This window comes from Mustela erminea, chromosome 10 (genome assembly GCF_009829155.1).
Source record: "Mustela erminea isolate mMusErm1 chromosome 10, mMusErm1.Pri, whole genome shotgun sequence".
NCBI lineage: Eukaryota > Metazoa > Chordata > Mammalia > Carnivora > Mustelidae > Mustela > Mustela erminea.
Window position 1 is genome coordinate 45,627,767 of NC_045623.1, and position 27,725 is coordinate 45,655,491.

The following is a 27,725-nucleotide window of genomic DNA, read 5'->3' on the forward strand; positions in this document are numbered from 1 at the left end:
ACTAATCCAGGCTGGGCTTGGGGTGTCAGCTTCATGATGTGGTCCCCGCTTTCGGGAAGCTCCCAAGCTGCCAGGCCCACCAGAACCAAACAGTCCCTTCCTCTCTGCCTTGGGTCGGGCCGCAGCTGGATGCCTGGGCTCCCCTAGTCCTGGAACCCCAGACGGCGACCCCTTTACACAAATGGGCTGTAGTTCGGTCAGCGTTAACACAGGACGCCTGCCTAGGGGACCCAGATGACTCCTATCTTTAAAAAACTTCCCACCTGCTTCACAGCTCACGCTTTTCTGGTTGTCTCTGCCATGTCTCAATTCAGCCATACGCCCCTGCTCGGCCTCTTGCTTCTCTGCCTGTGCTGTGTGAACACGGCATAATAAAGCGCAGCGAGTACAGAAAGAACGCCAACCCTAAATTCTAACGTTGAAGGCTCCTGTCTCCTTCACTGCCATGAGTTCTGAGCCTGAGTCCCGGATTTCAGGTCCACTTTTGTGGAGCACCCCCCACCCCCAGCCGAGTGTCACCCCACAGTTCAGAACAGGCCCTGTGCTCCAATACTGAAAGCTGCTATGTCCGCAGGGGCCTCGGGTTACTTTTCTTTACTTATTTATTTATTTTTTTCCGGGTTACTTTTTATGCATCTCCCCAGGAGCCTGTGCCGGGTGGGCTTAAACAGCACGTGCCAGCGCCTAGGGCCGGCCTGATTCTAGGGGCTCTTGTCGAAGATCCTCTCCTGGATCAGATGCTAGCCAGTCTCCTCTGAGCCTCTTTCTCCACCAGGCCTGTCAACCTTGGCCTATAAAGATGAACAAACGCAGTTTCTAACAGCTCAAGCCTGCATCCCTGACATGGCCGGGTTCCCCTCCAAGTGCCTGTGAGATCTCAAGGCTGCCAAGAGCATTTGCTGTTTGCTCCAGCCAACCTTTGAAGACCCCTATCTCCCAGACGCTGTGGGAGGTGGGAGCCTAACCACTTCCCGCGCCAGTTAACAAGTGGATCCCGCACAGACTAGTTCCGTCTTCAGATTTTTGCAGTTTTCTACTTCCCTGCTTATACCGACCCCCACGCACAGCCATCCCGGAACCCTCAGGCTGCCTTTTACATGCCCAGTCATCTCTGTACGCATCGAAGCTGGGTTCCGCTCATGTTGGACACTTCCTTTGTTGTTTCCCTCTCCAGCTTCATCTTGGCACCCTGAAAGTAAGGATTGCCACAGCCTTAACTCTCGCTACATCAGGGAACTGGGCTGCGGTCACCTTGCATGGAGCTGTACCCACACGATGCAAGGCGCTTTTAGTTAATTACCCAGAAAAGTGAGTTCCAGCTACACACAGGAGAAGCTACCCCAGTACCCGTTGGCTGGGATTGCCGTAGTGAGATGCCACAGACTGGGGAACTGCCACAGCCGTAGTTCATGCCCTCACCATTTTGGAGACAGGAAGTCTAAGATAACATGTCTGTAGGTTTGGTTTCTTCTGAGGCCTTTCACCTTTGCTTGCAGATGGCCTCCTTCTCACTGTGTCCTCACGTGGTTGTCTCTTGTTCCGTGTAGTCTGGGTCCTAATCTCCTCTTCTTCTAAGAACATAGGTCGGATTGATTTAGGGCCCACCCTGAAGACCTCATTCTAATATAATTACCTCTTTAAATGCCCTATCTCCAGATAGTCCTTCTGAGGTCCTGGGGGTAAAGACTTCAACATGCAGATTTGGGGTGAGTTAGCCCAGAACACTCAATGTGCCCAGAAATATTGATTCAGAAAGAGTACAGATGTAGGAGGAAGAAAACCGGAAAGGCTGTGAGATACCTCTCTTCTAAATGGGGTAATCCATAGGACTGACATTACAGATACGAGAACAAGATAGGAGGTAAAATCCAACTACTTGGAAGAACATTTTCGTATCTTTATTTTCTCCTTCTTTTTTAGATTTTTTTTTAAGATTATTTATTTGAGAGAGGGATAGAGAGAGTTCATATGTGCACACGCATGTGCGCACACACACACACAATCACATGTGTGCATGTGCTGGAGAGGGGAAGGGGCAGAGGGAGAGAGAATCTCAAGCAGACTCCCCACTGAGCAGGGAGCCCTGATGTGGGGCTCCATCCCAAGACCCTGAGATCATGACCTGAGCCGAAACTAACAGTTGGATGCTCAACTAACTGGGGCACCCAGGCACCCCCCGGAGTCTGACTCTTTAAGCTGCAACAGAAAACAAACCCAGTTTTCATCACGATTCCTTTTACTGGTCCCCAGTGTGAGCACACTGAAGTTAAAGAGACAGAAGCATCCTTCCTTGAGTTTCCTGTAAACTAATGAACAAATCATGCAGCCAGCGTGGGTTGCTCAAAAGCTCTGAGTCCTGAGGTAGCTCTGTTTTCTGGATGTTGGCAGTCATTTGAAGAACATGAGGAATCTAATAGTGTTGCAAGTAAACACTGCCTTACACCGGCTTCCTTGGCCTGCACGCTTCAGGGGTACAAAGTCCACAGGGGAAGTCAACACTTTCTATAGAACACTTTCTCCGGTCTACAAGAATAAAGTTCTAGCTCAAGCCTGTGTCTGTGGGAGAGGGCCCCATGCTGTGTCTGTAAATCTCTCTTCCTGGGAGAGGTACAGTTACATTATATAGCAAAGCTTCTCTTCAGTGAGGTGTTTGCAACCACCCTAATTTTCTGTTTTTATGGAATTGATGGCAAGGGAAAGCTTTTATTAGAGTGATTAAAATACCACTCTCCTCGGAAGAACGCATGCTGGGTTTCTAGGAACTGGACATGTCCCAGATGGCACTAGATGTGCATCTTGTTGGCTAGAGAAAAAAATAAAATTTAAATAGGCAAAGAGGGGTGTAGCACTGGCTACTGACTGGCATGACCATGTCTGTGTAAGAAAGGCATTTCTGTTCTTATTAGGAGGTCTGATTACACAGTTCTCAAATTTCCCCTTAAGCCTCCTGAGACGAGTGTGAGGTGCAACCTTGTAAATTGTCAGCACATATAAAGCTAAGATTTAGAGAGTGGTTTCCACTGTGCATCCTATAAAATGTGTCCCAGGAGGAAGATTAGTATCAATCACAGGCTTATTGGAGACAGAGATGGGATCCAATGATAACCTGGCACTATCAAGTAGAGTAATGGTCTAAGAAGAAAAAGCAATCAGAGAGGAGAAAGGAATATCCCGAAAGAAAGACAGAAGGAGAAAATCAGGGGGCAATGTATCATATTGATGAACAGGGGCTGTTATCCAGGACAAAGGCTCATGTGAGCAATGCGGGTTCTCAGACAATGGATATCTCTGAAAGCTGAGCTTGGAGAGAGCAGGAGGAGATTTCCAGAGCACACCCAGCAGCCGGACTCTGGGCATGGTAGCACCGAAAGGGAATGAAGTCATTCCCACACGGGAGTCTTCCGCGTCCTACTTGAGAGTCATTGGCTTATTTCAGAGGCTTCTGAAAGGGTTCTTGGAAAAGAGCAAAGCAGCATTCGCCATATGCCCCGCCAATTGGGTTGCTGGATTCTGTGGACTTCTTTGAGCTACTACTAGTCCAGACATGAGTGCATGAGTGGGGGATGGAGACAAGTATGACTACTTTTGAAAAGGGAGGCTGGTCTGACAACTTTAAAAAAAAAGACCAATGGAAAGTTTTTCTTATCCTGGAATTTGCTGACACTCCTCTTATCAAGAGGCACAATCTAATTCTCTTTAATCAGCCCGAACTGTGGGCTGACCCGAGTGCCTTATCACCCGTGAATGGAATGCACTGGAAAGTGTCACTGTGGGACTCCGAAAGCTGGATTAGAAATGGTGATATGCCTTCGGCCTGGCTCTGTCTTGGGATGCTTAATGCTGGAACTCAAAAGCTCAGGCCACAGAAAAGGGCCATTTGTAGGTGCTCTGGCCAACAACTCTGTGTGAGGGCCCAGCCAACAGCTGGGATCCCAGCCCCAGCCTCTCTCTGACTGAAACCCTATGAGTCACATAAGCGACCTTGGGGGAGACCAGCCTCGTTTGATCTAGTCAACCCTCAAGACTGAGAGATAATACTAATAAGTGATTCTTGGGGTTTTACACCAACTTTTGAGTAGGTTGTTATAGATACGTTTCCTAAGAGGCATGGCGTCAACAGCATTGCCTACTGCCTCCCAAGCTAAAAGAGGAAGGAAGGAGGAAGAAGCCGTAAATACAGGGGAACTGCCTCATGAGCGCCAGACCACAGCCTGCGCTCCCTCTCAGAACCACATTTGAGACACACTGTATCCATTCAACAGGAGGATCCCCTCTAAAGCACGCCTGTCAACTTCAAATAGCTCATGAGGAGAATCTGCTGTTGAAAGAGCATCTCAGATTTATAGTTCAGACTTCAAAGGCCATTGCTCCATGTGATTAGTACAATTAAAGTTTTCCTCATCATCAAAATAATATGGATTCTTAGCTCCATTCTTTGCACTGTTTGGACTGTATCACGCAATCTGAGGGGTTTCCATGTAGAATACAATCTGATTTTTTGCTTCAGTGTTGTGTTGGAAACACAGTCTGATGTCTGTGGTCTGAGACTTTTTCATTTTCAGGCCAGTTTAAAGTAAAAGACAGGAAAGGACACACAAGCCCCTCCTACATTCCAGAACTGTGGGCAAAATATCAGTTTCTCCATGTGACAGGCACGTATTTTTAATCACGTCCCAGGACTGCAGGTACATCCAAGGTGGGTCTTTGTAGCAGAAGGAGCTAGCCTCCTACAGCACTGCAGTTGTGAAGGGGCAAGAACTTTCAGGAACCTCAGATGGTTGTAAACAAAGGATCCAGGCGTGCCTTCTCGAGCATGCAGATCTATTTACGAAGTCTGGCAGAAGTTGGAATTAACATGAAGTGGGAACATGTTCTCCGTTCTCTCCACCCCTTGGCTCTGAAGGTGCAGGCCCTCAGGGAGAACTCACAGGACTTTGTAAACCCACACCACAGTATGGTGAGTAAAGCATACGTGGTTGGGCCGTGCCTGGGACCCAAGGCACTTCTGCAGTGACAACAAAGCAGCTTGCCCCTACTGCTTGGAGGATGGCCTCTTTCTCCCTCCTCGAATTTTATCTAGAGAAGGGACAAGTCTTTCAATGTTCCACGCCACTGAGCCGTGGGGGACATTTAATACTTCTGCCCGGAACAAATTGCCTTTGGGAAGATCTGGGCATATTCTCCTGTGGCCCAGTCTTCAAAGAGTGTGATTGCTTGACAATGGGACAGTGTGAGCAGAGAGAGCATTGTTTTCCTTTCCAGAAGCTCAAGGGAGTTTGTGAGGTTTCACTGCTTTCCCAGGCTTCAAGGAACCAAAAGTTCCAGTAGGCAGGGCGAAGGGGCTCTGTGGGGCCCCCTCAAGTTCTTTTCTAGCTCCTGGGGAAACGTCATGTTCATCTGTTCTGTTATTTCCATGCTTGTTTTCAATTTGATGCGATGGGTAAAGTTTGCAGCCTGTTCTGCCTGCTCAGTGAGAAAGAAGACAATAGAGCATAATCATGGACCAATTGCAAGAATCACTTCCGTTTATCGAATGCTCACAAGTACCTGATGTGTCTTATCTAGCTCACTTGATCCTCAAAACGTTGGGCAGGTCCCTTAATTCTTCCTCATCACACATCGGAAAAGCGAGGCTTGAAAGGAATTAAATTACTTTCCCATAGCCGCTCAGCCAGAGGCAGAGGCTGGATCTGAGCCGAAGCCTGATTCCAGGAGCCCGAAAGCTGCAGCTCAGGACTTGGCCTCTCGGGCGTGATTCAGGTCTGGGGCTTTGGAGGCGGAGTCCCTGCTGGACTGTTTCCTCCTCACCATGTTCTGCACAAATGATTTTTCCTCTTGAAGACGCCATTCCTCCATCTGTGGAGTGAGCACAGTAACAGTTCTCTAGAAACCTATCGCTTGGGGTCGTTGGGAGGAATACAAACGTTTGTAGCTGCTTCTGCGCCCTCCGTGTACTCAGCAGCCCGCAGACCATCGCCGCTGGTAGGATTCTGAACCCTTAACGGTCGTTAGGATTCTTCACCGGGGATAAGAAGTCTAATGATCATCTGTTAAATGACTAGACCTGGCAGGACAGGATAGATGAGATACTGAGGCAAGAGAATGAGAGTGGCTCTTTCTGGAACTCTCCTTCTGCCCTTTGTGTTTCTTTTTCTTTTTTTTTTTTTTTTAATTTTTTATTTTTTATAAACATATATTTTTATCCCCAGGGGTACAGGTCTGTGAATTGCCAGGTTTACACACTTCAAAGCACTCACCAAAGCACACACCCTCCCCAATGTCCATAATCCCACCCCCTTCTCCCAACCCCCCTCCCCCCAGCAACCCTCAGTTTGTTTTGTGAGATTAAGAGTCACTTATGGTCTGTCTCCCTTCCAATTCCATCTTGTTTCATTGATTCTTCTTCTACCCACTTAAGCCCCCATGTTGCATCACCACTTCCTCATATCAGGGAGATCATATGATAGTTGTCGCCCTTTGTGTTTCTAATATTCTCCGCAGCCCTGGTGTGACAGACTCTTCTTCTTCTTCCAGCACTACATCACGGAAGAGAACACTAATTCAGAATGAAACCCAAACTGCCGAGGACTGAAAGGGGATCCTTGAAGGGGTGCCATACGGATTTCATTGGAAGGGGGTGGGGAGGTGGGTCACCAGGTTATGGTTAGAAGAGTGCTCAGGTAGAAACCGAATCAAATCTTTGGCTTTACAGCTGAGGAAACTGAGGCAGGACCGACCATAGCCCTTGTCCGTGGACGCACGGAGACTCAGGAATTCTTATTCCATACCCCGTGCTCTTTCGCTCTGCTTCTTTTCCACTCTACTTCTCTCGCCGTATTAGCTCCTCAATATAGCTCCCACATTTTGAACAAGCCTTGTTTTTAGTATTTAATACCAAATTCTTATCTCACATTTACCTCTTTTCATACTACTGAGATTTACAAATACTACGAAGTCCTGTGGAGGAACTTTCAGTAATAAGCAGTGAACGATCATTTTTCCTCCTCCTAGCTAAGGATACAAGACAAGGGTTGCAGCAATTCAATATCAGGAGCTTTCCAATTTAAAAATATAAAAGAAACACGCAAAACCCAGAATTTTAGCTTTCCTCGAAAATGTAGAACATCTGGGTCACCAGGTCCCTGTTCCCTTATAATCCCAGTCAAGGGGAGCGGAGCAGCAGCCCTGTGGTGTGGGGAGGGCATCCATCTGCCCTTGTGCCCTTGGCACTCGCGAGGCCAGTCTTGTATTTACAGCTCCTGCCTGGCTCCTTGAGACGTCTCTATTTGTACCCCCTAAACCCATACGACTAGATAGCTACTAGCTCTGTTGGCCAGTCAAGAGAGAATAAGACTCTCTGTCACTTGATATCTTGTGGAAACATCCGCTGTTCTACTTCATTGACGTTGTGATGCTGAAGGAAATAGAAACTGACGTCATGTACGTGGAGAGCAGCCCTCGGGACAAGCGCCGCCCCGGGTATTGCTTGGGTGGGAGCGCAGAGGTCTCCGCTCCGCTTGCTTTCTGCCTGTTCCTGGGTACAGTCTGCAACACACAAGCTAGGACAAGGCCTGCGAGTTCCCTGGATGCTCTCTAACTTACAAAAAGGCCCAGCCTCTCTCTTTTTTTTTGGATGCTGTACCCAGACTCGTAGTCCATAATGTCCCATTCATGTCATTGCCAATTTTCCTTCTTTACAGTTGCTCACGTAAGTCAGAAATAAGTCTTCACGATGACTCACATTATTTTTGAAACAATTCTGAGCTTATTACTTATATTCAATTAAAAAGGGTGTGGTACATAAACAATGAACCTTGAAACACTGAAAAAAAATTAAAAAAAAAAAAAGGAAACATGGAAGAAGTTGCTGAAACTCCCAATTTCAGTGCAATATTCCACCCCCCTTCTGTGCACGGAGGGCACTTCAAAGGCTTGGGAGTGGCATTGTCTTCTCCAATATGAAACTATTTGAAAAAGAAAATAGTATAATGAGGGCGCCTGGGTGGCTCAGTGAGTTAAGCCGCTGCCTTCGGCTCAGGTCATGATCTCAGGGTCCTGGGATGGAACCCCGCATCGCGCTCTCTGCTCAGCAGGGAGCCTGTTTCCTCCTCTCTCTCTCTCTGCCTGCCTCTCTGCCTACTTGTGATCTCTGTCAAATAAATAAATAAAATCTTTAAAAAAAAAAAAAGAAAATAGTATAATGAAAAGAGGGTGCATCCCAGTGAGTTTGAGTGGAAAGGCTGACATACAAGGGAGCCAAAGGGAATGTTTAAGTAACACTGGAACACAGATGGGACCAGAAGGCTGGCGGGAACCTCAGCCTCTTCCTCAACTAGGAGCAAGTGACCTTCAGAAAATCACTTAGCCTACAGAGCCTTTTTCCAGGGGGGCGGGGGATGTTTGAGTGAGGAGTTACCACTGTGTACTTTGAGACAGAGGCATTACCTATGCGGTAGCCATTCCAGAAATGCTTGGTGATGACTAAAAGTCAATCATCTTTCCTCCTGGAGAGGAGGAGAAGGAGGAGGACAAGGACTTGGCTGGGGTTGAGTCTGAACCCCTGCCTTCAGGGATGCTGGTCTCAGAAGACTGGCTCTGTGGAAACAGCCAGTTACAAGCTTACAAGTTCCTCTGTGAATAGGATGGAATCCTCTCCAGCCTACCTTTCCCCTTTCCCAAACCGTTTTCTAAGTTCCAACCATCTGCCCATTAAGTTCTGTCTTGCCTCTGGAGCTTTGCATATGCTGTGGCCTCTGGAGCTTTGCATATGCTGTTCCCTCTTTCTACAAAGTCCTTTCAGCTTGGTTCTTTGAAGCCTTACACCATTTCCTGTCCTTGAGGCTTTACACAATTCCCTCAGAAGAAACTCTGTTAGACCACACCTAAGACTGAAATAAGCACCCTTCTGTCCTCCCCAAGCACCCACTCTTCAACCACTTCAGTAGGGTCCATTCTGCATCATTTTGATGCTTGCTGCCGTCTCTCTTCTTAGACTGTGAGCTTCTGGAGGTGGTACATGGTGAGCTCTCCACACGTATTTGCTGGGTGAACAAGAGAATTGTTCTTGTGCATAGATGTGTGAGAACATTAGTACATTGAAATCCACTGACTGAGAAACTATTATGTAGAGAAACGTATGTTGCCCTAGAGACCTGGAGTCTAAACCCAGCTGTTATTAAGTAGCCACACATGAAGGAGGGTCGCTCAAATTTCTAAACCTTAGTTTTCTAAGCCGTGAAATCAAGATTGAAAAACTCCACAATTTCCACTTCACAAATCATTGTGAGGAACATGTGATAATTTCTGCACATGGCCATGTTTCTCAGAAAATTCCATCCCGGTTGTTTTCTGGTGGCTGACACGCAGGTCCCAGAGGCCTTCCCCACCTGAGGATGGAGGTCGGCGGTTTGGGGGCAGTGGCAGGGGCACACGTGAATCTGAGTGTGTGGCCCTGCTCTCTCCGTGGCCCGGCCAGTGGGTGTCCACCAGCTGGGCCAGTGGCGACTTCTGGAAGCAGCCCATCATCTAAGTCAAGAGCACATCCTATTTTTACAACATCTTCTGAGAGGGTAGTGGCTAGAGTCACAGAATTCATTGCTTGGATCATTCCGAGCCTTTTAGGAGGCTGGTAGTCTGCCTGCTTATATCCTTTATTCCTAACTTTCGGGAAAGCTACACTAAATCTGCCACTGCCTCCTGCTAATTGCCTGTAAATCACCCAAGTGTGAAGTTCCACAGGCCTTTCCATACGCATAGCGTTGAAGGGTCCCACACAATCAGAGGCCCTGGTGGGGAATCCTGTCATTCGGCCGATGGAACAGTAATAGATGTGGAAGTAAGTGATGCATAATGGATCATGGGATTTAAAATCCAGCCTCCACAGCCGAGCTGCCTGACAAGGTTAGCGGATTATATGGCACAGCCGCATCAATTATGAAATAGCAAACAGTCTCCCCTCCCCATGCATCTCAGAAGGTGGGAACCATTCTATCCTGGGTCCTTCTGTAAGAGCAGAATACTTACTTTTATTGATCAGCCTGGGGTCTAAGGAAATGGAAGGGATAGGGAAACACTTCGGTCCCAGGAATGACAGGCAATGATCCTTTACTTATGACTTTATCCACAATTTGGCTTGACAATTGATGGGAAATGAAGTGTGATCAATTTTAGCCGACTGTACATCGTTTCCCATTGACTGACCTGCCAAATCGTTGATTGAATAATTAGTTAAGGTTGGGGCTGAGCAGCCATGTTGCACAGCCCTCTCTAGGACAAGTCCTAATGGTGTCCCAGAAAGGCCAGCCTGCTGCCACAAGCTGGGACATTAATTGTTTATCCTTTCACTTAAGGTGGTGAGCCACCATGTCGATGTAAATAAATGTTAATAGCCCCTAAGGGATGAGTGGCAGCTGGGAAATGTGATGTAGCGTGAGGATTTTAGTGATGCTTCTCCTGGAGGAAGGAGATGCTTCCAAATGTAAATAGAACTCAGGGGAAGACAAGTCGTGACACCTCTCTGGTTAAAAGAGGAGGTTTCTCAGTGATAAGGCAAGCTGCTACAGCTTGATGAACAAGTTGCTGGTAAAGGCAGCAAATACCAGCCTTGTCCCCCCACCAAAAAAAATCCTAACCACCCAAAAGGCACTTTGCCTAGTAGTCACTGCTCGAGAAATATTAGCTTCTTTCCTCCTTGGCAATTCTAGTTTTGCAAAAGGTACTGAACGGTTTTTACCATCATCCACCTTCCAGGGGATGTAACTATGAGATTACATACAGAATCACAGGAGCCTAAGAAACAGGGACTCTGACTTCGTGCTGACACACGGACCCAGGCTTTGGGGTATAGATCTAGGTCTGAGCACTCCATCAAAGAGTACGTAAGAGTCCTTCGGCAACCTGTTGGCTAGTTTTGGTTGTTCATGAGGCACCTAAGGGATGTGGGGCTACCTTCACCTTATGTCCTGTTACACACTGCTCCCTTTGCCTGGGATACACTCCACATCAACCAGGACAACTGTCAATCTTTCATGACAATGAATGGTAATAGAAGGTCCCTTTAGGGGATTTTCTTGGACTTGACTGTCCCATCCCTAAGAGGTTTGAAGGGCCCTGGCCTCACTGATAACAGGCCAACTCTCCAGTATGTCTATGGAAACATCACATGAAACTGGTGCTGGTTTCCTGTTAGTGTCCACCGCTCCAACTGCGAGATTCTTGGGAAAGGGACCATTTTTTCTTCATTTTTATATCCTCCTCATTAGATCCCTTTATTAAAAACTCTTCCAATCAGGGCGCTTGGGTGGCACAGTGGGTTAAGCCTCTGCCTTCGGCTCAGGTGATGATCTCAGGGTCCTGGAAACAAGTCCTGTAACAGGCTGTCTGCTCAGCAGGGAGCCTGCTTCTCCGCCCCCCACCTGCCTCTCTGCCTACTTGTGATCTCTGTCAAATAAATAAATAAATAAATATAATAATTTATTTATTAATAAATAAATAATTCTAAATAAATACATAAATAATTTTATTATTTGGGGAAAAAAACACACACACACACAAAAAACCTCTTCTAATCAACCCATGGTCTTCTGGAACCTGAGATGAAAGGCCCTAGGCTAGACTTATAAAAGCCCTTCCAATTGCTCACAGTGTCCATGGGCTCCCCAATGAAGAGAAGGTCCCAGCTGGCTGGAGAGCAAGAGCAGCTTCATACTGATGTTCCTTTCTCATTCACAGAGCAGAGCTCATCTGGGTTTCCTGCAACTTCCACACCCATCGCAGTCAGGTTGCTGGGGTTCTGCAAAGTCCTTAGGCATCAATCAACGAAGTATGCTCCTGGCCACAGATAGATGGTCTATGTGTATCTAAGGCCCAAGAAACTACCAACCATCACTTCCACAGAGAAGGCCTTTCTCTCTCTTCTAGAGTCTTATACTTCTGCTGCCTAGGGATGATGCAATTCTCTCCAAATTTCCAAAAGCTCTTGGTCACTTTGATTAGCACAGTGTGGTTGTTAAAAGTTGTCAAATCACTAAGTTGCACATCCGCAAAGAATGTAATTGTCTGTCAACTCTACCAAAAAAACAAAAAGTCTCGGGCACCAGAATCACCAGGTCAGAGGTAAATCCCAGCCCACCACTTGCGAGCTATAAGATCTATGGCAAATACCTTAGCTTTTTTTGTGTCTCTCTTTTCTGATCTATAAAATAGTGATGGGGCACCTGGCTGGCTTAGTCGGTAGAACATGCATCTCTCACTCTCAAGGTTGTGAGTTCAAGACCCACATTTGGCTTAGAGCTTACTTTAAAAAAAAAAAATTGAATCACATACTTTAATTGAGCCAACTGTGTGATATGTGAATTGTATCTCAATAAAGATGTTATTAAAGAAATAAAATGGTGATGATAATACCACCTCTTTCAAATAATAATTGTGGGAATTAATGGTGATAATGTATTTAAAACTCTTGGAACAATATCTTGTATATGATAAGCCGTCCTTATACATAGTTACTATGTCACCATTCCCACTATATTACAAAATAATACAGTATAAAGTAACTATATACAAAAGAATTTTATTGTATGGTATACTACATATGCACAATATAAAAGGTGAAAATAGAAGACGCTTATATAGGAAATAAAAAGAAAACAGGTACAAGTCATCTGAGGTCCAACTATGTAAACTACACGTGGGAGGCTGCTCTCAGAAACAGTTATTCCCAAACCCGTTGGGCTTTAGAATCATTTGGGGTATCTGCTAAAAAACAAAAATATCTGGGCTGTATCCCTGGAGAATAATTCTCATGTTTTTTCTATCCCTCGACAGTGAAACTGTGTCCTGTGACTCCAGGAGCTGCCTCTACAATGACACTTTAATGTCCCTAAGACTCCACTCCTGTTTGGATGTTTGGGTGACCTTGTACAGAAGAGAGAAACCAAGACACATAAAACAAAAATGTTTCTCCATCCCTTAGTTCTGCTTGGGGAGTCAGTGGCTCCCACTGGAAAAGCTCTCATTGCTCTAAACACTGCTGAGCCAGTGAGGGTTTCTCATAATGTCCCATGCCAGCCATGTCTCACCCTTAAAAGAAGGCTAGAGCTGCGGTGCCTGGCTGGCTCAGTAGTGGAGCCTGTGACCGCTGATCTTGGGGTTGTGAGAGCCACATGGTGGGTGTAGATGTTGCTTAAAAAAAAAATACATATATATATATAAGTATGTATATATACATATATATATATATATATATATATATATATATATATATATATATATATAAAGCCAGAGCTTATTCCCAGCAAGGAGTTCCTTACCAGCCAGAAAGTGCTAGGGCGTTCTGTTCCCGGCTTCAAAGAGGCCAAGAGCAGTCACTTCAGAATTCAAGGAAAATGATCAAAGTTTCTTATCTGCACTGAACCATCAGGGGATGAAGAACTTTCTGCCTGTTGAGGGTCCTCAACAGCTGAACGACATGCAGATTTCTTGGGGCAACAGAGAGGCATCTCAACTTGCCCTTCAAACATCATTTTTAGGAGAACTGGTGAACTAAATCAACTTGTCTCCAGGTGGTAGTTGCTTTCAGAAATAGTCTGAGAATTTCCATCTCCAAACTAATTAGAGTGTTCTCTTTGACAAATTTAAGGAGAAACGGGCCAGGTGTTCGGTCCAGAATGCCCAGGTGTCCTGGAACCATGGTTCAGATGACTGACACCCATGGAGTCTCCTGGCTTCCTAGGGTGGAGACCATGGGCCCCACGATTTAAATGCAGTGACTGAGGCTGCAGGAGAGTGCTCCAGGGAAGGAGGGAGATGTCACCTGGAGCAGAGCTGCCTAGATCCACTGGTTGAGAAGCATTAACCCCAGTGGTTTCAGTTGTGTCTTGCATGATTATTGTTTACATCATAGATAAGCTCTCTAATCAATGAATAAATATCTATTGAGCACTGATTGTAGACCAAGCTCTATGCTTGTCCTTAGATAAAACAGATATAATGAAGCTCTGTGTCCATAGTACTGTCACTTCATGGATGGTCACTGGTAGAAATGCCCAAGGACTCTGCTTCAAGGACTCACAGAGCAAACATTTTGAGCTCTCGATGTGGCTATTGCCACAGGCTGACAACCCCTTCAATTCAATTTTTTCTAGCTCGTCTAGAAATTAGAAGGAATAGCAAATGGGAAAGGATCGAGGTCATCCTATTAAAAAAAAAAAAGTGATTTTAGTACTTTCCATAAAAGAGGAAATTGGCAATTTGTCCTAACAAAATACTCTAAGACTAGTGAGAAACTTGAAGGCACCTCAATTTCCACAGTGATAGAATTATTATTTTCTCAGGGGGGAAAAAGATCACCTAGAACAAGGTAGGAGGTGAGACTAAAGTGAGGAGAGAAATATAGCCATAGAAGGAAATAAATCTAGGCAGGCAGATCAGTTTCCGTCACATGGGGGAGGCTGGGAAGATGGTATTTCTCCCAATGCATTACAGTTCATGTTGCTCACAGAACTCAGTCTAAAAATTGGTCTTTTACCCTCATTCATTTCCTCTCTGGATCCCTTTCCTACCCCTGACTTCTTTATTCCCCTGCTTTCTCCCCAGCACATACCCCCTGCAATCCCCACCCCAGCTACCCAGAGGTAGCATCTGACCGTGTCCCTGGTATCTCATATTTATGACAAAGTCACATTGTTCCAGAAAATACAGATTGCATTGTTCCTCTACCTATGATCCAAAATTATTTGTCCCTTCTCTTACTACAGAAAACTCCATTCCCATCCATCAAAGTCGACTCCCAACCAAACTCCCACTGGGTCCAGCTGCTACTTTCATCTTAGCCCAAAACGGAAAACACGAGATTGAATAAAATTCACATTTTCATAGTGCGCTCTTCCAGAAAGTCTGTGGAAAACTAGCCAGGAGATGTTTTGGGGGGGTTTCCTCTAGCAACCCTAATGTCATTCCAGGCAAGGTGCTAGCATTTGAAGTGCTGGTTGTTGTTGTTGTTGAGAAAAGATTGATTTGGGATTGCTTCTATGGGGACTCCAAGCCACTGAAAAATTGCTCAAATAATGGGCAATAGCCCAAAAAGGAATCCCTGACTGGTTACGAATAAACAGCAAGCTTCAGTTCCATAAAGATCTTTGTCTTCACTTGAAATGGTGCTAGGATGGTTCAAAGACCACCTCCCCTGGAGCTTAATTTCTGGCACCGACAGCCATGGCAGTCAAAGGCACTTTTTGTAGTGATGGAAGTATAGATCATAACAGCATTAATTAAGATAACGGCCTTTAGCTAATATTCTTACCAAGTGCCTACTACATCTACCGTGCTGAGGCGTCCATATGCAATCTTTAACATTTCCAAATTTCACGGGTGAGATAGTATCATTATCCCGTTTTATAGACAAACAAACTGAGTCTCAAAGACGTTAACTCTTTTGCCTAAGGTCAATGCTAATAACAGATACATCTGACTCTGAAGTGCATGCTTTGAACCCTTCCGTAGGTAATCGTCTGCTTCCCTTCCTCTGTAATGTCTCAGTATACAGAAACATGAAGCTCGGCTGCTACCCAGAGAAAGTTCTTGTGTATACCGTGAGTTTTCTTTGGCAACATTACTTAGAACCGAGTGTCCCAGCACCTATGAACCACTGGCTGGACATTAAGCTGATATCACTTTTAGTCTATAAAAATCAACCTTTCCAACAAACTAGTGCTACTCTGAAAATACTGAGATCCATTCTACTCCCACAGGACCAAACACACACAATAGTAAAAAAGAAAGAAGTGCCCAAAGAAAATGTCAATCCTAGACATCCATCACTATTCAGCTGTATATGACCCTCCGGTGCCCTTTGAACTGTGAAGATCAGGGGCTCTCCCTTGGGCAGCAAGGGGGCCAAAAGTTTTAGCCACAAAACCTTGCAGAAAATGTGAAAGAGGTGAGAGACAAATCCGTGTGTCTTTTATCAAGATTACAAGTTGGAAGTTCTTATGTCCTACAGAGCTTTACATCTGCTTCCTGGCATTCAAATATTTGGAACTATGAATCAACCAAATTATTTTCCTATATTCAAACATTCATGAAAGCACAAAGGGTGGAAAATGGGAAATAAAGCATACTCCCCAGGTGTCCTCTTTTTCTTTTTCTCTCTCTTTTTTTAAAACACCATCCTGGATATGTGTGGGAGATCCAAACACATTTACTCTCTCTCCTGAAACTTTCCACCTGCAGTAGAATGCAAGTCCTGAGAGAACAGGAACCCGGACTATTTGCTGATGGCTGTGTACCCAAGGCCTAGAAGAGTCCCAGACACAGGTAGATGCACAATAAATATGTATGTATTATTTTTTAATTAAACTCTGTCCTCAACGTGGGGCTCAAACTCCTGATCTGGAGAATAAGAGTCACATGCTCTGCTGACTGAGCCAGCCAGATGTCCCCACAATAATGTTTATTAAATGAATGAATAAACACACACGGAGAGCACTTCAGAGCAGTTGGGACATGTAGTTCTGAGGCCTGCACGCAACGTCAGAGGTTATTATGTTCCACTCACTGCTCTAATGGCAAGAGGATGTTTTTGGATAACTCAGAGTTTGTCAGACTATTGAATCAAGCAAGTAAGTTGTGGTGGAATGATAATAGTAATGGTCTCAGCTCTTTGTCTGCCTTGCCAGATCCATACGCTTTGGTAGTGTCCTCAATACTGTCTCTGGGTGTGGCTAGGTGACGAGCTTTGGCCAGTGGGACAGGGAAAGTCATGCAAGAAAACACTTGAAAAGTGCTTGTGCATTGGAGCTGGGAACCTTGCCACCAAGTGAACAAGCCTGGACTCGCCTGCTGAGAGATCCTAGGCCCAGTCACCTCACTGCTCCCACCAAACAGCTGAACAACCACTACAAGGCTAACTGGGACCAGGGGACACCCAGCCGACCAGCCATATGACCATGAAAGCTTGAGCTAAACTGAGAGAGGTCAGGTAAGTCCTTCCCAGCTCAGAAGAACCACCCAGCTTAGTTGTGAGCTGAATGCATGAATATTATTTTAAGTTATGAATTTGGGGGGTGATTTGTTTTTCAGCAATATGTCACTGAAAAAATAAGTGTTTCCCAAATTACCTGATCACCCGGAGTGTTGGTTAAAAACCGTACATTCCTGGGCACCTGGGTGGCTCAGCTGGTTGGGTGACTGACTTCCTTTGACTCAGGTCATGATCCTGGAGTCCTGCGATTGAGTCCCGCATCAGACTCCCAGCTCCATGGGGAGTCTGCTTCTCCCTCTGACCTTCTTCCCTCTCATGTTCTCTCTCACTCAAATAAATAAAAATCTAAAAAACAAACAAATAAACAAGAAAACCTGTACATTCCTACATTGTGGTGGTTCCTCAAAAAAATTAAATAAAGAACTAACATATAACCCAGCAATTCCATGGCCAGATATATACCAAAAGAACAGAAAGCAGAGACTTGAACAGATATCTGTTGACCCATATTCCAATGTCAATGACAGCATTATTCTTTTTTTTTAAAATTTAATTTTATTTTTTCAGTGTTCCAAGATTCACTGATTATGTACCACACCCAGTGCTCCATGCAATACGTGTCCTCCTTAATACCCACCAGCAGGCTCACCCAAAACCCCACCCTTCTCCCCTCCAAAACCCTCAGTTTGTTTCTCAGAGTCCATAGTCTCTCACGGTTTGTCTCCCACTCCGATTCACTTCTCCTCTCCTTCACCCAATGTCCTCCACATTATTCCTCATGCTCCACAAATAAGCAAAACCGTTTGATAATTGACTCTCTCTGCTTGACTTATTTCACTCAGCATAATCTCTTCCAGTCCCGTCCATGTTGATACAAAGGTTGGGTATTCATCCTTTCTGATGGAGGCATAATATCCCATTGTATATATGGACCATATCTTCTTTATCCATTCATCCACTGAAGGGCATCTTGGTTCTTTCCACAGTTTGGCAACTATGGCCATTGGGCAGCATTATTCTTAATAGACAAAAGGTGGAAACACCCAAACGTCTACTGATAGATGAACGGATAAACAAAGTGATCTGTACATACAATGGATTATATTCAGCCTTAAAGAGGAAGGAAATTCTGTTGTGCTAAAACATGAATGAGCCTTGAGAACATGCTATGTGGAATAATCCAGATACAAAAGGACAAATATTGTATGATAATATGAATTCACTCATATTAGGTACCTGGGATAGTCAAATTCACAGAGATAGAAAGTAGGGTTGGGGAAAGGAGAAATGGGGAACTATGGTCTAATAGGTCCAGAGTTCCAATTTGGGATGATGATGGAGTTCTGGATAGGGATAGTAGTGTTGGTTGCGCAACAATGTGAATGTACTTAATGCCACTGAATGCTACACTAAAAAATGGTTAAAATGGTAAATTTTATGTTACGTAAATCTTACCAAAATAAAGGGAGAGAAACCCTATATATTCTTGAAGCCCACCTTGCACCTACCAGGCACCATATCCCTGGGGAAGGAATAGGTTTGTGCGAGATCACCCCATTTTCCAAATTGTTTTAGTGTATAATTCAAAACAGCATACTCACACTAGATCAGAATTAAAATTTAAGTCTCTTCCTCTTTATGAACCAGGGCAATATCTGAAAAAAGTGACAAGGCACTGGATTTGTTTGAAGGATTAAGTTCAGTATCTAAATCCCTCATCATTACGGAAAAGCACCAGATTTCAGATAAAACATACTACAAGGGAAATCCCTTCCAATTCTGGAGCCTAAGGCTGGCCAAGCTGCTTTCTTCCATTTGTTTAGGCATCAAGGGGAAATACCACATCAACTCCAAAAGGTAATTCTAACCTTTTTCTTTTCCTACAATATTGGAACAAAAATAAATTGACTCACTCAGTCTGAAAAGAGCCAGCTGTGTGAGTTTACTTCCCTTCCATAGTCAGTAGATCTAAATAATAATGAAAAAATGTTGCATGGAAATGATTCTAAAATAATTTCCATTCCAGGTATGAAAACAGCACCACTCTTTTAGAAGAGGCTGACTGTTATTTACGCAAGATAGAACTTTCGAATAGTATCCTCAGGTAGGTAATTCACAAGACAGAAACCGTTCCATATTCTGCAGTGTATAATTACAAAAGAGAGTTTCATCTTCAAACATTTCACACATATTAGTCACAGAACTTTTAATGCCTCTGGATTTTTGATGGATTACTCAATGATGGCTCAAAGTCTCTGGAGAATTTTTAAAACTCTAAACTTTAAAAATTTAAGTTCTCATCATGAGGAGAAAAGAAAAAAAGCCCAGTAGGCAAGTGGTATTGGTATGTAAAGGAAGCTGGATTTTCTTTTCTTGTGAATAATGCCCTTCAGTCTGCTCAGCACAGGGTATAATTCATCTCCTTGCCCATAGTCCTTGCAGATGATCATTGGATCGGAAATAAAAATACACTTTGTCCAATTACATCATGTAATTGTCCTCAACTTTTTTTTCCCCTTTAAAATGTCATTTAGAGAATGTCTCTATACTAGGTATAATCCAAAATTGTCCGTTTCAAATGTAACCTATATTACCGCTATCTGGTTTTATATCTTTCGTGCAAAATGAAAGAAAAGATTGAATCTTGACATGATATTCATTCTAGTATTCGGTGAGTGGTAATTTAGTTGCCTGGATCCTGTTTAAGAGGGATTAACTAACAAAAATCCTGACAAAGTTTCAATCCATATGGCAGGGGTTTCTATGACCTGGCACTGCTTGGCTGGGAACTTTGTACAGAAGATTTTTAGGTTGGGGTGCCTGGGTGGCTCATGGGTTAAGCCTCTACTTTCGGCAGAGGTCATGATCTCAGGGTCCTGGGATCAAGCCCCACATTGGGCTCTCTGCTCAGGAGGGAGCCTGCTTACCCCCACCCCACCTCTGCCTGCCTCTCTGCCTACTTGTGATCTCTCTCTCTGTCAAATAAAATAAATAAAATCTCAAAAAAAAAAAAAAATCTTCAGGTCATTTGGAGCCAAAGCTGCCTCATCTGTTGCCGCCATGGTCCATGCTTCATACAAAACCACTCCCTCTAGACCTCTTGCAACTTTGACAAGTGCCTTCTGCCTCTGTACCATCGTTTTTAATCATCTCTCCCTGAGTATTCTTCTCCCCTATTTTGAAGCCAAGAATCACTGCCTCCAGAAACCATACACACTGTGTGCCCCTCCCATGGGAAAACAAATCCTTTATCACTTAATTTCCCGAATTTCTATTCACTTAAAGGGTTGTTTTTCTCTTTTTGTTTCAAAAAGTCATCTATTGTGAGACAAACAAGACAATGGGTTTATTTTGTAAATTGTAATTTGGTGGGACCCCACCTGTCCCTGCGCTGCGCTGCTTCACCCAGAACCCTCTCTCTGCGAGTATGACAGCCAAGCAACCCTCTATCTTCTCCAGGGGCTCATGTGACATTCCTGAAACAGACCCTTCCGGGAACTCTTCTTGTTAGAATATAACACATCCTGGTACAAATCCTGGACGATTACTCTCCTAGACTCAGGTGCCGTTGTCTTCCCCATCACCTCTGAGATCTCACCAGCTCGAATGTGGTAATACGATTTCCACCTCACACCTCTGCAGGTTCTTTTCTCACTTGGAATTCTATGGAACGCTAACACTGGAGTAAGGTGGAAAGACAAAATGCACTGGCTGCCAATATTTTCCGACACAACTAACTCCCTGACGGTCCCATCCCGGCTCTCACGGTACCTGCTGAAGAAGTTCCACAGTCATTTCATAAATGTAAGCCTTCTGGCCTCAGCTCTGCAAAGAAGTACTACCGTGAGGATGCCGAACATATGTGCAGAATGGTTAAAATCTTGTTTCAAACCCGAAGCCATAGTTGTTAATGTACGTGCAAGCCACCAAATCTTGCTTTTCCTCCCATTTCACCTGCACATTATTGTATCTGCGGGCAGGGTAGGATTTCAACCACACAACAAAATTCAACAACGTAACTTGAAAATTTACCTTCAAAAAACTAGGCTGGTGTGAGCTGGTGAATATTTTCGAGGGCAAGAACAATACCTCATTCACGGGTGCCACCTGAAACTTTGTGCACTCTAGGGTGGCCCGGCTCAGCCTTAGGAGAGGTTCAGAGCCTGGTTCTGCCATGAATCAGCCGGGCAACTTCGTGCCAACTGCTTAGCCTCACTGATTTCCAAATCTCGTCTGTAAATGCGGAAGGGGTAATCCTGCTTGTCATCTTGTAATAAGGACATGTTTGTGAAAGCTCTTTGTGAAGGATAAAAGTGCTTGCACCACTGCAGCATCATCAAGCCACATTTGCTAAGAGGAGAACTTTTAAGGACAGTGAAATCTACTGATCTCTCAATTGTATTTATCCATTCATTTAATATATGCATATTCTGCTCTTCCTGGGCTCTGCCCTAGTTGCTGAGATGAAACAAGGCATGGTCCCCTGCCTCATGGGACAAGCTCAGAGATGATACAGAAATATGTTTAGTAAACACAAATATAAACGTCAAATAGTGGCAAGCTCTGCATACAGGGCTTTACAAAAGAGAAGGGGAGAACAGAGGAGAAACCGTAACTTGAAAAGCACAGGTGCCTTGGCTGTTGATAAGAATGGAGCCCATGGGTGCCTGGGTGGCTCAGTGGGTTAAAGCCTCTGCCTTCGGCTCAGGTCATGATCTCAGGGTCCTGGGATCGAGCCCCGTATCGGGCTCTCTGCTCAGCAGGGAGCCTGCTTCCCTCTCTCTCTCTGCCTGCCTCTCTATTTGTGATCTCTGTCAAATAAATAAATAAAATCTTGAAAAAAAAAAAAGGAAAGAAAAAGAATGGAGCCCATGTAAGTGTGAGGTAGGTTCTATGAATCTGCTCTTTCCCTGTTCTGTCCCAGTTACCCTGCCTCTCAGTGCCATGTTGAAGGGGATTCCTGGTATTTAAAGATATAGAAGTTCATTAACAGGCCCAAATGCAAGCTGACTAATCTGGTGATCAGTCAAAGAGGCACTGATCCGTACCAGTGGTGGGGGATTTACCAATTGGTGGGTTAATTCTGACCACAAGAGATTTTCTCCTTAAAGTTGAATTTAGAATCAATTTCCGTTTTGAGGTACACTAAAAGGTTTGGGGGCTGTGCTGGGATAGACAGGAAATGAGTCTCCGTAGGCTTCTACTCTGGGCAAAAGCCCACAGTTCTACAGGGACCCAGCCCACCTTTCTAATAATCTCTTCTGGAGCTTGAGCCCAAAGTCTGGCAAAAAATAAAACAGGACTTTCCTGCCTTTGGCCGGTTATTGTCCTGTGTATGTTTTTCTCTTGACATTGTAAGACACGACTGGTATAGCCAGCCTGGGACAGCATGGGGACACTTCCCAATTCTCTCCCATTGGTAGCCTATAAATAGCACCTCTGAGTCATTCCAGTTCCTCAAATTTCATGTACATATTACCAAAAATAGAGGTTCTAGGTGTGGGCTCATGGTTTTTAATACCTGTCATCTTCATTCTTTTTCTCTTTCATTGAAATGAAATTTAAGAAAAGGTGTACAGCTCATTTGACAGGAGGCCACAACACAAACAGCTCTGGGAAACTTTGGAAAATCTGTTCCCTACTGCGGGCCATGCCATTTTGAATTTAGTTGTGAAGGTTTTAGTTACAGAAAAATTTTCACCTTACTGAGTAAAACAAAGTCATTTTGTAAAGACAGCCAATGACCAAATTAATTCTTTTATGGAGCTGTCTGATTTGATTAAGTTGTTGTACCACATTTAAAACTCATTAACAGCAGCTATCAAGCTATTTTGTAAGTGATTTTTTTCTAATGTCTTCACGTTTACTGTCCCGGAAGCCTTTTGGTGTCAATCAAAGTAGATGACAATGCTAAATCACTAGCTTCATGACATAATTCAACAGTGGGTGAATTCAGCTGTCTCTATGAAATATGACCTTGCCAAGGTGGCTGATGTGCCTGTTGCCTTCTCTGATAAGAAAATATATTTATGAAAAAAAAAAAAAAGAAAATATATTTATAACGACATTGTGGTTGCATGTGTATTTCAAGGTGTATGTTATTTTATGACACATTAAAACCCTTAAGGGTCACATTATGACCCTTAAAAGAAATTTCTTCCAATTAGATGAAAAGAGGAAATCTTTTAAAAAAGAAATTCTTTTACTCTTTCTCTTTTCAACCAAAGTTTCCTCAAATAGATGATATGTCAGGAAACTCTAGAGAAGAGAAATTCACAATTAAAAACAGAAGGAATATGGCTTTACGAGAGAGTTTAATGAAAGAAAGAGGAGAGAGTTGGATAAATCTGCACAAAGGAGGTGAATAATGAGCATTTTCTAGAGCTAAAAGCTAAACGTAATACAGTGGAGAATTAATTGTTCAGATACATGGCATAGAGCCTGGCAGAGTCAGGCTTGGCAAATTTCTCTAACCGTAACAATTTCCTTAAACATAAATCTCAGAGATTTGCCATTGTAGGCTAAGTCATTATTTCTAGTAATACAAGAAAAGTATAAACAGGAATTAAACTTCCATATGATCAAAGGATACTGTAACAATAGTCCATATTTCTCACAAAATTCATTAGGGAAAGCTTCAGTGAAACATAACATTGAGACATAAGAGATAGTATTAGGACTGCTCAATCAATTAGGTTAATAGAGTGTTCATTTATTTAATAAACTTTGATGGAGCCCTTGCTATCTTCCAAGTTTTGTTTTCAGGGGAGGAATGACAAAGAAAAACTACAATACAATCCAGGCCTTTGACGCTCATAAAGTAGCTGAATAAACAGAAATTTAAAGATGTTATTTACTGTGAAGCTCAGAGATAGAGCGCCACAAAGTCACAGAGGTAGGAGTAAGCAATACCAGAGAGTTCTTGAAGGTGTCATGGTGGAGGTGATATTTGAGGCAATTCTTAAAGTAGGAGTTGGAACTCCTCGGGGAGAGAAAAATGTGCATGGGACCCAGAAAACATTTTAGGGAACTGTGAAAGGTTGAGGAGTCCAAGTTGTAAGGCAGTGGGTTGGGGAGAGAGATGAGGCTGGAAAGGTAAGTTGATTTCCATGCTAAGGACTTGGGTCTTTATTCTAGAGATAAGAGGATGTGAACTAGAAGGTAGCTTACATGCCAGTGAGTAACCAAAGAGGACGTGCCTTGTCTATAAAGACCATGAATTCAAATGTAAGGTACTTTGTCAGGTGGGTGCGTGCACGCACACAGACTCACACACAAGAAGGAACCATTTGTGTGCCCAGCAAACAAGGAAGAGATAGCTATTTATTTTATTATTTAAAAAAGAGGATAGTGGGACTAGAATTACATTTCAGGAAGGTAATTGGTTGCTGTGAAGAGAAAGTATTGGCAGGGGTACTACTGAGATGCAGGAAGAACATGGGAAGGCCTGTCAGTGCTCCAGGAGAAAGATGATGAGGCTCTGTGTCAGGATGGGAGCAGCAGGGACGGAAGTGGAGAGACTTATGACCACCCAGGTGTGGGGAATGGAGGAGAGGGTGTTGAGGACTAACTTTGGAATGTGCTTTCGGGAAACTGACTCCTACATAGGTTCTAGAAATTTCTGAGTTCTGCTTCATTCTAGCAAACACCAACGAAAAGTTTTGTAAGTTTACCTATTTCTCTGCTACAAAAGAAATCCCTTCCATATATTTGTCTATTTTTGTGAGGAAACAAAAATTATGGAGACCACACCATGTTACTAAGTTTGAGAATGCAGACAGAAGTACGAGTGTGTGTTGAAGGGAGGCGTATTGGGAGGGCTCAAGATAATGAGTTAGGTTTTCAGTATATGTATTAAAAATGTCTGTAAGGCATCCAAGTGAAACTGTCCCCTAGGTACCTAGATCTGTGGGCTTCAAGCTCCTGAGACAGCCGAGCGGGAGAACTAGTTTGGAGTCTCATTAGAGAAGATACAGAAACTGGCATCAAAGAACTGGAAAAGCCCACCTAGGAGAAAGAGTAGACCCAGCAGATAAGTGGGCTGAGGTAGGAAATCTAGGCATGAAAACGAGGGAGGGAAGAGGCAGACTGTTTATGGAGAATACATAAGTGGTTGGAATATTCAGGATAAAATGGTGATAAAAAGTTGATGATTTTCAGATAATGCTCAGTGGGCGTGAGATTCAACATTTCTCTGCCTTAGCTTTTAAATCTAGAGATTTGTTCCTTTGCTCATGATGAGACATAATTGCGTTGAACCCTAAAATTCATCTTTTAATTGACACCTGGCCTCAGATTTATATTTTCTTTAGAATAATCTTGTATTTGCTTTCTGCAAGTCAACAATCTTTGCAACATGTTGGCTACAGAATAAAGTCCCTTTCAAATATTGTTTAATCAATTGGTGGATCCGTGGAGAACTGTTTGTCTTCTGTCGGCCCCTCCAGACCCACCGTCCACTCTCCTCCCCTCTGCCGTGGGAGGCTGATCTTTACAGACGGATCGATGGGCTCTATTTGCCATCTGGCTTTAAATTGGGTTTGGCCAATGAGAGCAATGCAGGAGCTGGGAGAGTGAGAGGAGAGAGACTGGGATTCTTCCCCCTGCTTCCTTAAGTGGTCTGCCTCCCTCTACCAAAGACCACCGTTCCCTCCAGGAAGACCGCTCCAGATAATACCTTTTATGGCTCCCATAGCACTCCCACTCTTCAGGATACTGCACTATCCTTTGATGGCTTTCCCCAGACTCTAGTGGTCAGTTCACAGTCTGAGGGGGTTAAGTAATAATCCCTTCATTAAATCCTCAAACCTGAGTGGGCTCTCTGGTTCCTGCTGCTGGGAGAGGTTGGTTCATAAACAATTTGTCGATTGCTAGTGACCCTTTCCTGGAGTAAATGGGGATCGTGTGCGAGAAGGTTCGGTGGGAGAGGGTCAGGAAAGAATCTGGAAAGGCACAGGTTGCCTTCTTTTAGAGTCTGGCTGTCTGTATAGAGCCGGAAAGCCAGCCTCCTGGTTATTCCTCTGGGCACTTCTATGCAACCATTCTGAAAAAAGCAACAGGGACGGCAGAAGTCTGAGAAGGTCCACATTTCACCCTGACAGAACTGACAGATTGGAGGATGAAACCTCAGGTGTCTGGGTGTTCAGGTAACTGCTGTTGGAGTTTATGCTCCGCACCATCCATTCTGTGGTAGAGAAGTCTCATAAATCAGGTTGCCATACGATGAGCAATGGCTGCCGTTGCAAAGAAGATGTTCTAAAAGTATTTCTGGCTACTGCTCAAGAAACTCAGGTGGTAGGAGAAAGAATCTTCAAAAATATAAAAGAATATCTTTTGGGTGAAAGCTGGGGATGGAGTAGGAAGTCAGCATATACCCATGGCTGTGTCATGTCGCCTTCTATCTTCTCTCTCCAGAAACCACCCCAAAACAAATGAAAAATGGAAAGGCAAGACAAAAACAGCATTTTGAATAAAACTTCAAGAGCGATTCAAATATTTTAAGTATTTTCTAAAGGAACTGAGTCGTCTCACGAGGAAGTGGAGAGAGGCTGAAGAGAGATCTTAACATCTCAGTGGTTGGAGCCCAGGGTTGACAGATCTCAGGAAATGCTACAAAAAATTCACTTCTTGAAAGTGAGGGATGTACCTTAAGAGGCAGAAATTGGAACTTATTCTGGAGAAAGTGTGCATGGAAACCAGAGGTCACTTTCTACCCCCAAGAGAACCAAAGTGAGTTCAATGAAAAGGAGAAAGCAAGGCCAAATGAAGACTTGGATGGGTAAGGCACGCATTCGGAAGCCCTCTATCATGGTAGAAGCCCTGGGAGGAGGAGAATCTTGACACTGTGGAGCTGTGCTAGAAAGGAATGCCAACCGGACTCAGGAAAACGCTTAATGAATGCCTGGTCTAGGAGAAGGAAAATCATTCAATGATGCATAAAATAAAAGAATAAAACAATAAGAAAATGATCACATCGTCTATATATAGGTAATGAAAGACAAAAGGCAAGGAGCAAACTCTTTGAACATCCTTTTGCACTTCTTTTTCCAATTTATTTCCATAGCGCAGATGAAAATTGTGAACAATGTTTTGCCATGAATTTGGAGGGGAGAAACCCTCCAAAATAAAGGGGTCACCTGGATGAAAGACAATAGGTAACAATGTAGAAATGGCTGAATTCAAGGACTATAGGGTGAGAGAACTGGAGAAAAAAAGGTATAGACGGACAGAATTTAGGAAAAGTGTGGAAGGGGAAAACCAGAATTTTTTAAAAAGATTTTATTTATTCATTTGACAGAGCGAGAAAGACAGAGAAAGAGGACAAGCAGGGGAGCGGCAGAGGGAGAGTGAGAAGCAGACTCCCCACTGAGCAGGGAACTCACTGCGGGACTCCACTCCAGGGCCCTGGAATCATGACCTCAGCCAAAGGCAGTCACTTTATGGACTGAGCCACCCAGGCACCCTGGGGAAAAACTAGAATTTAGGAAATGACAGCAAAAAGGAGCCAGAGAGTGAACAGATTCTATGGAAAACACAGTACATTCACAGAAAATAGAAATGAGATACTTAATGCCATGAAATAGAAATAAAGAAAGACCCAGAATGATAGATGAGACAGAGCCCAGTAAAAAGTTACCAGGCTTAGAAGATAAACAAATCTTTTGTGACACAGGTGAAAAATCAAGCCAGTTTAATTAGGAGGGAAAAAACCTCAAGCTAGCTTCATGATTTTCTATAAGGCAGC

The 27,725-nt window shown here is 44.0% G+C and overlaps 2 protein-coding genes across 2 annotated transcripts in view; one reads left to right on the plus strand and one right to left on the minus strand.

Moving 5' to 3' along the window:
* The window catches only part of ST6GALNAC5 (ST6 N-acetylgalactosaminide alpha-2,6-sialyltransferase 5), a 167,970-nt gene that overhangs the window by 38,388 nt on the left and 101,857 nt on the right, over positions 1-27,725 (minus strand). The window lies entirely within an intron of this gene.
* Positions 7,412-27,725, plus strand: part of LOC116567296 (aspartate aminotransferase, cytoplasmic-like) — an 88,458-nt gene continuing 68,144 nt past the window's right edge. The window contains 3 exon segments of the mRNA XM_032302289.1: positions 7,412-7,479; positions 18,629-18,838; positions 19,008-19,085. Coding sequence (XP_032158180.1) covers positions 7,412-7,479; positions 18,629-18,838; positions 19,008-19,085 — 356 coding nt within the window.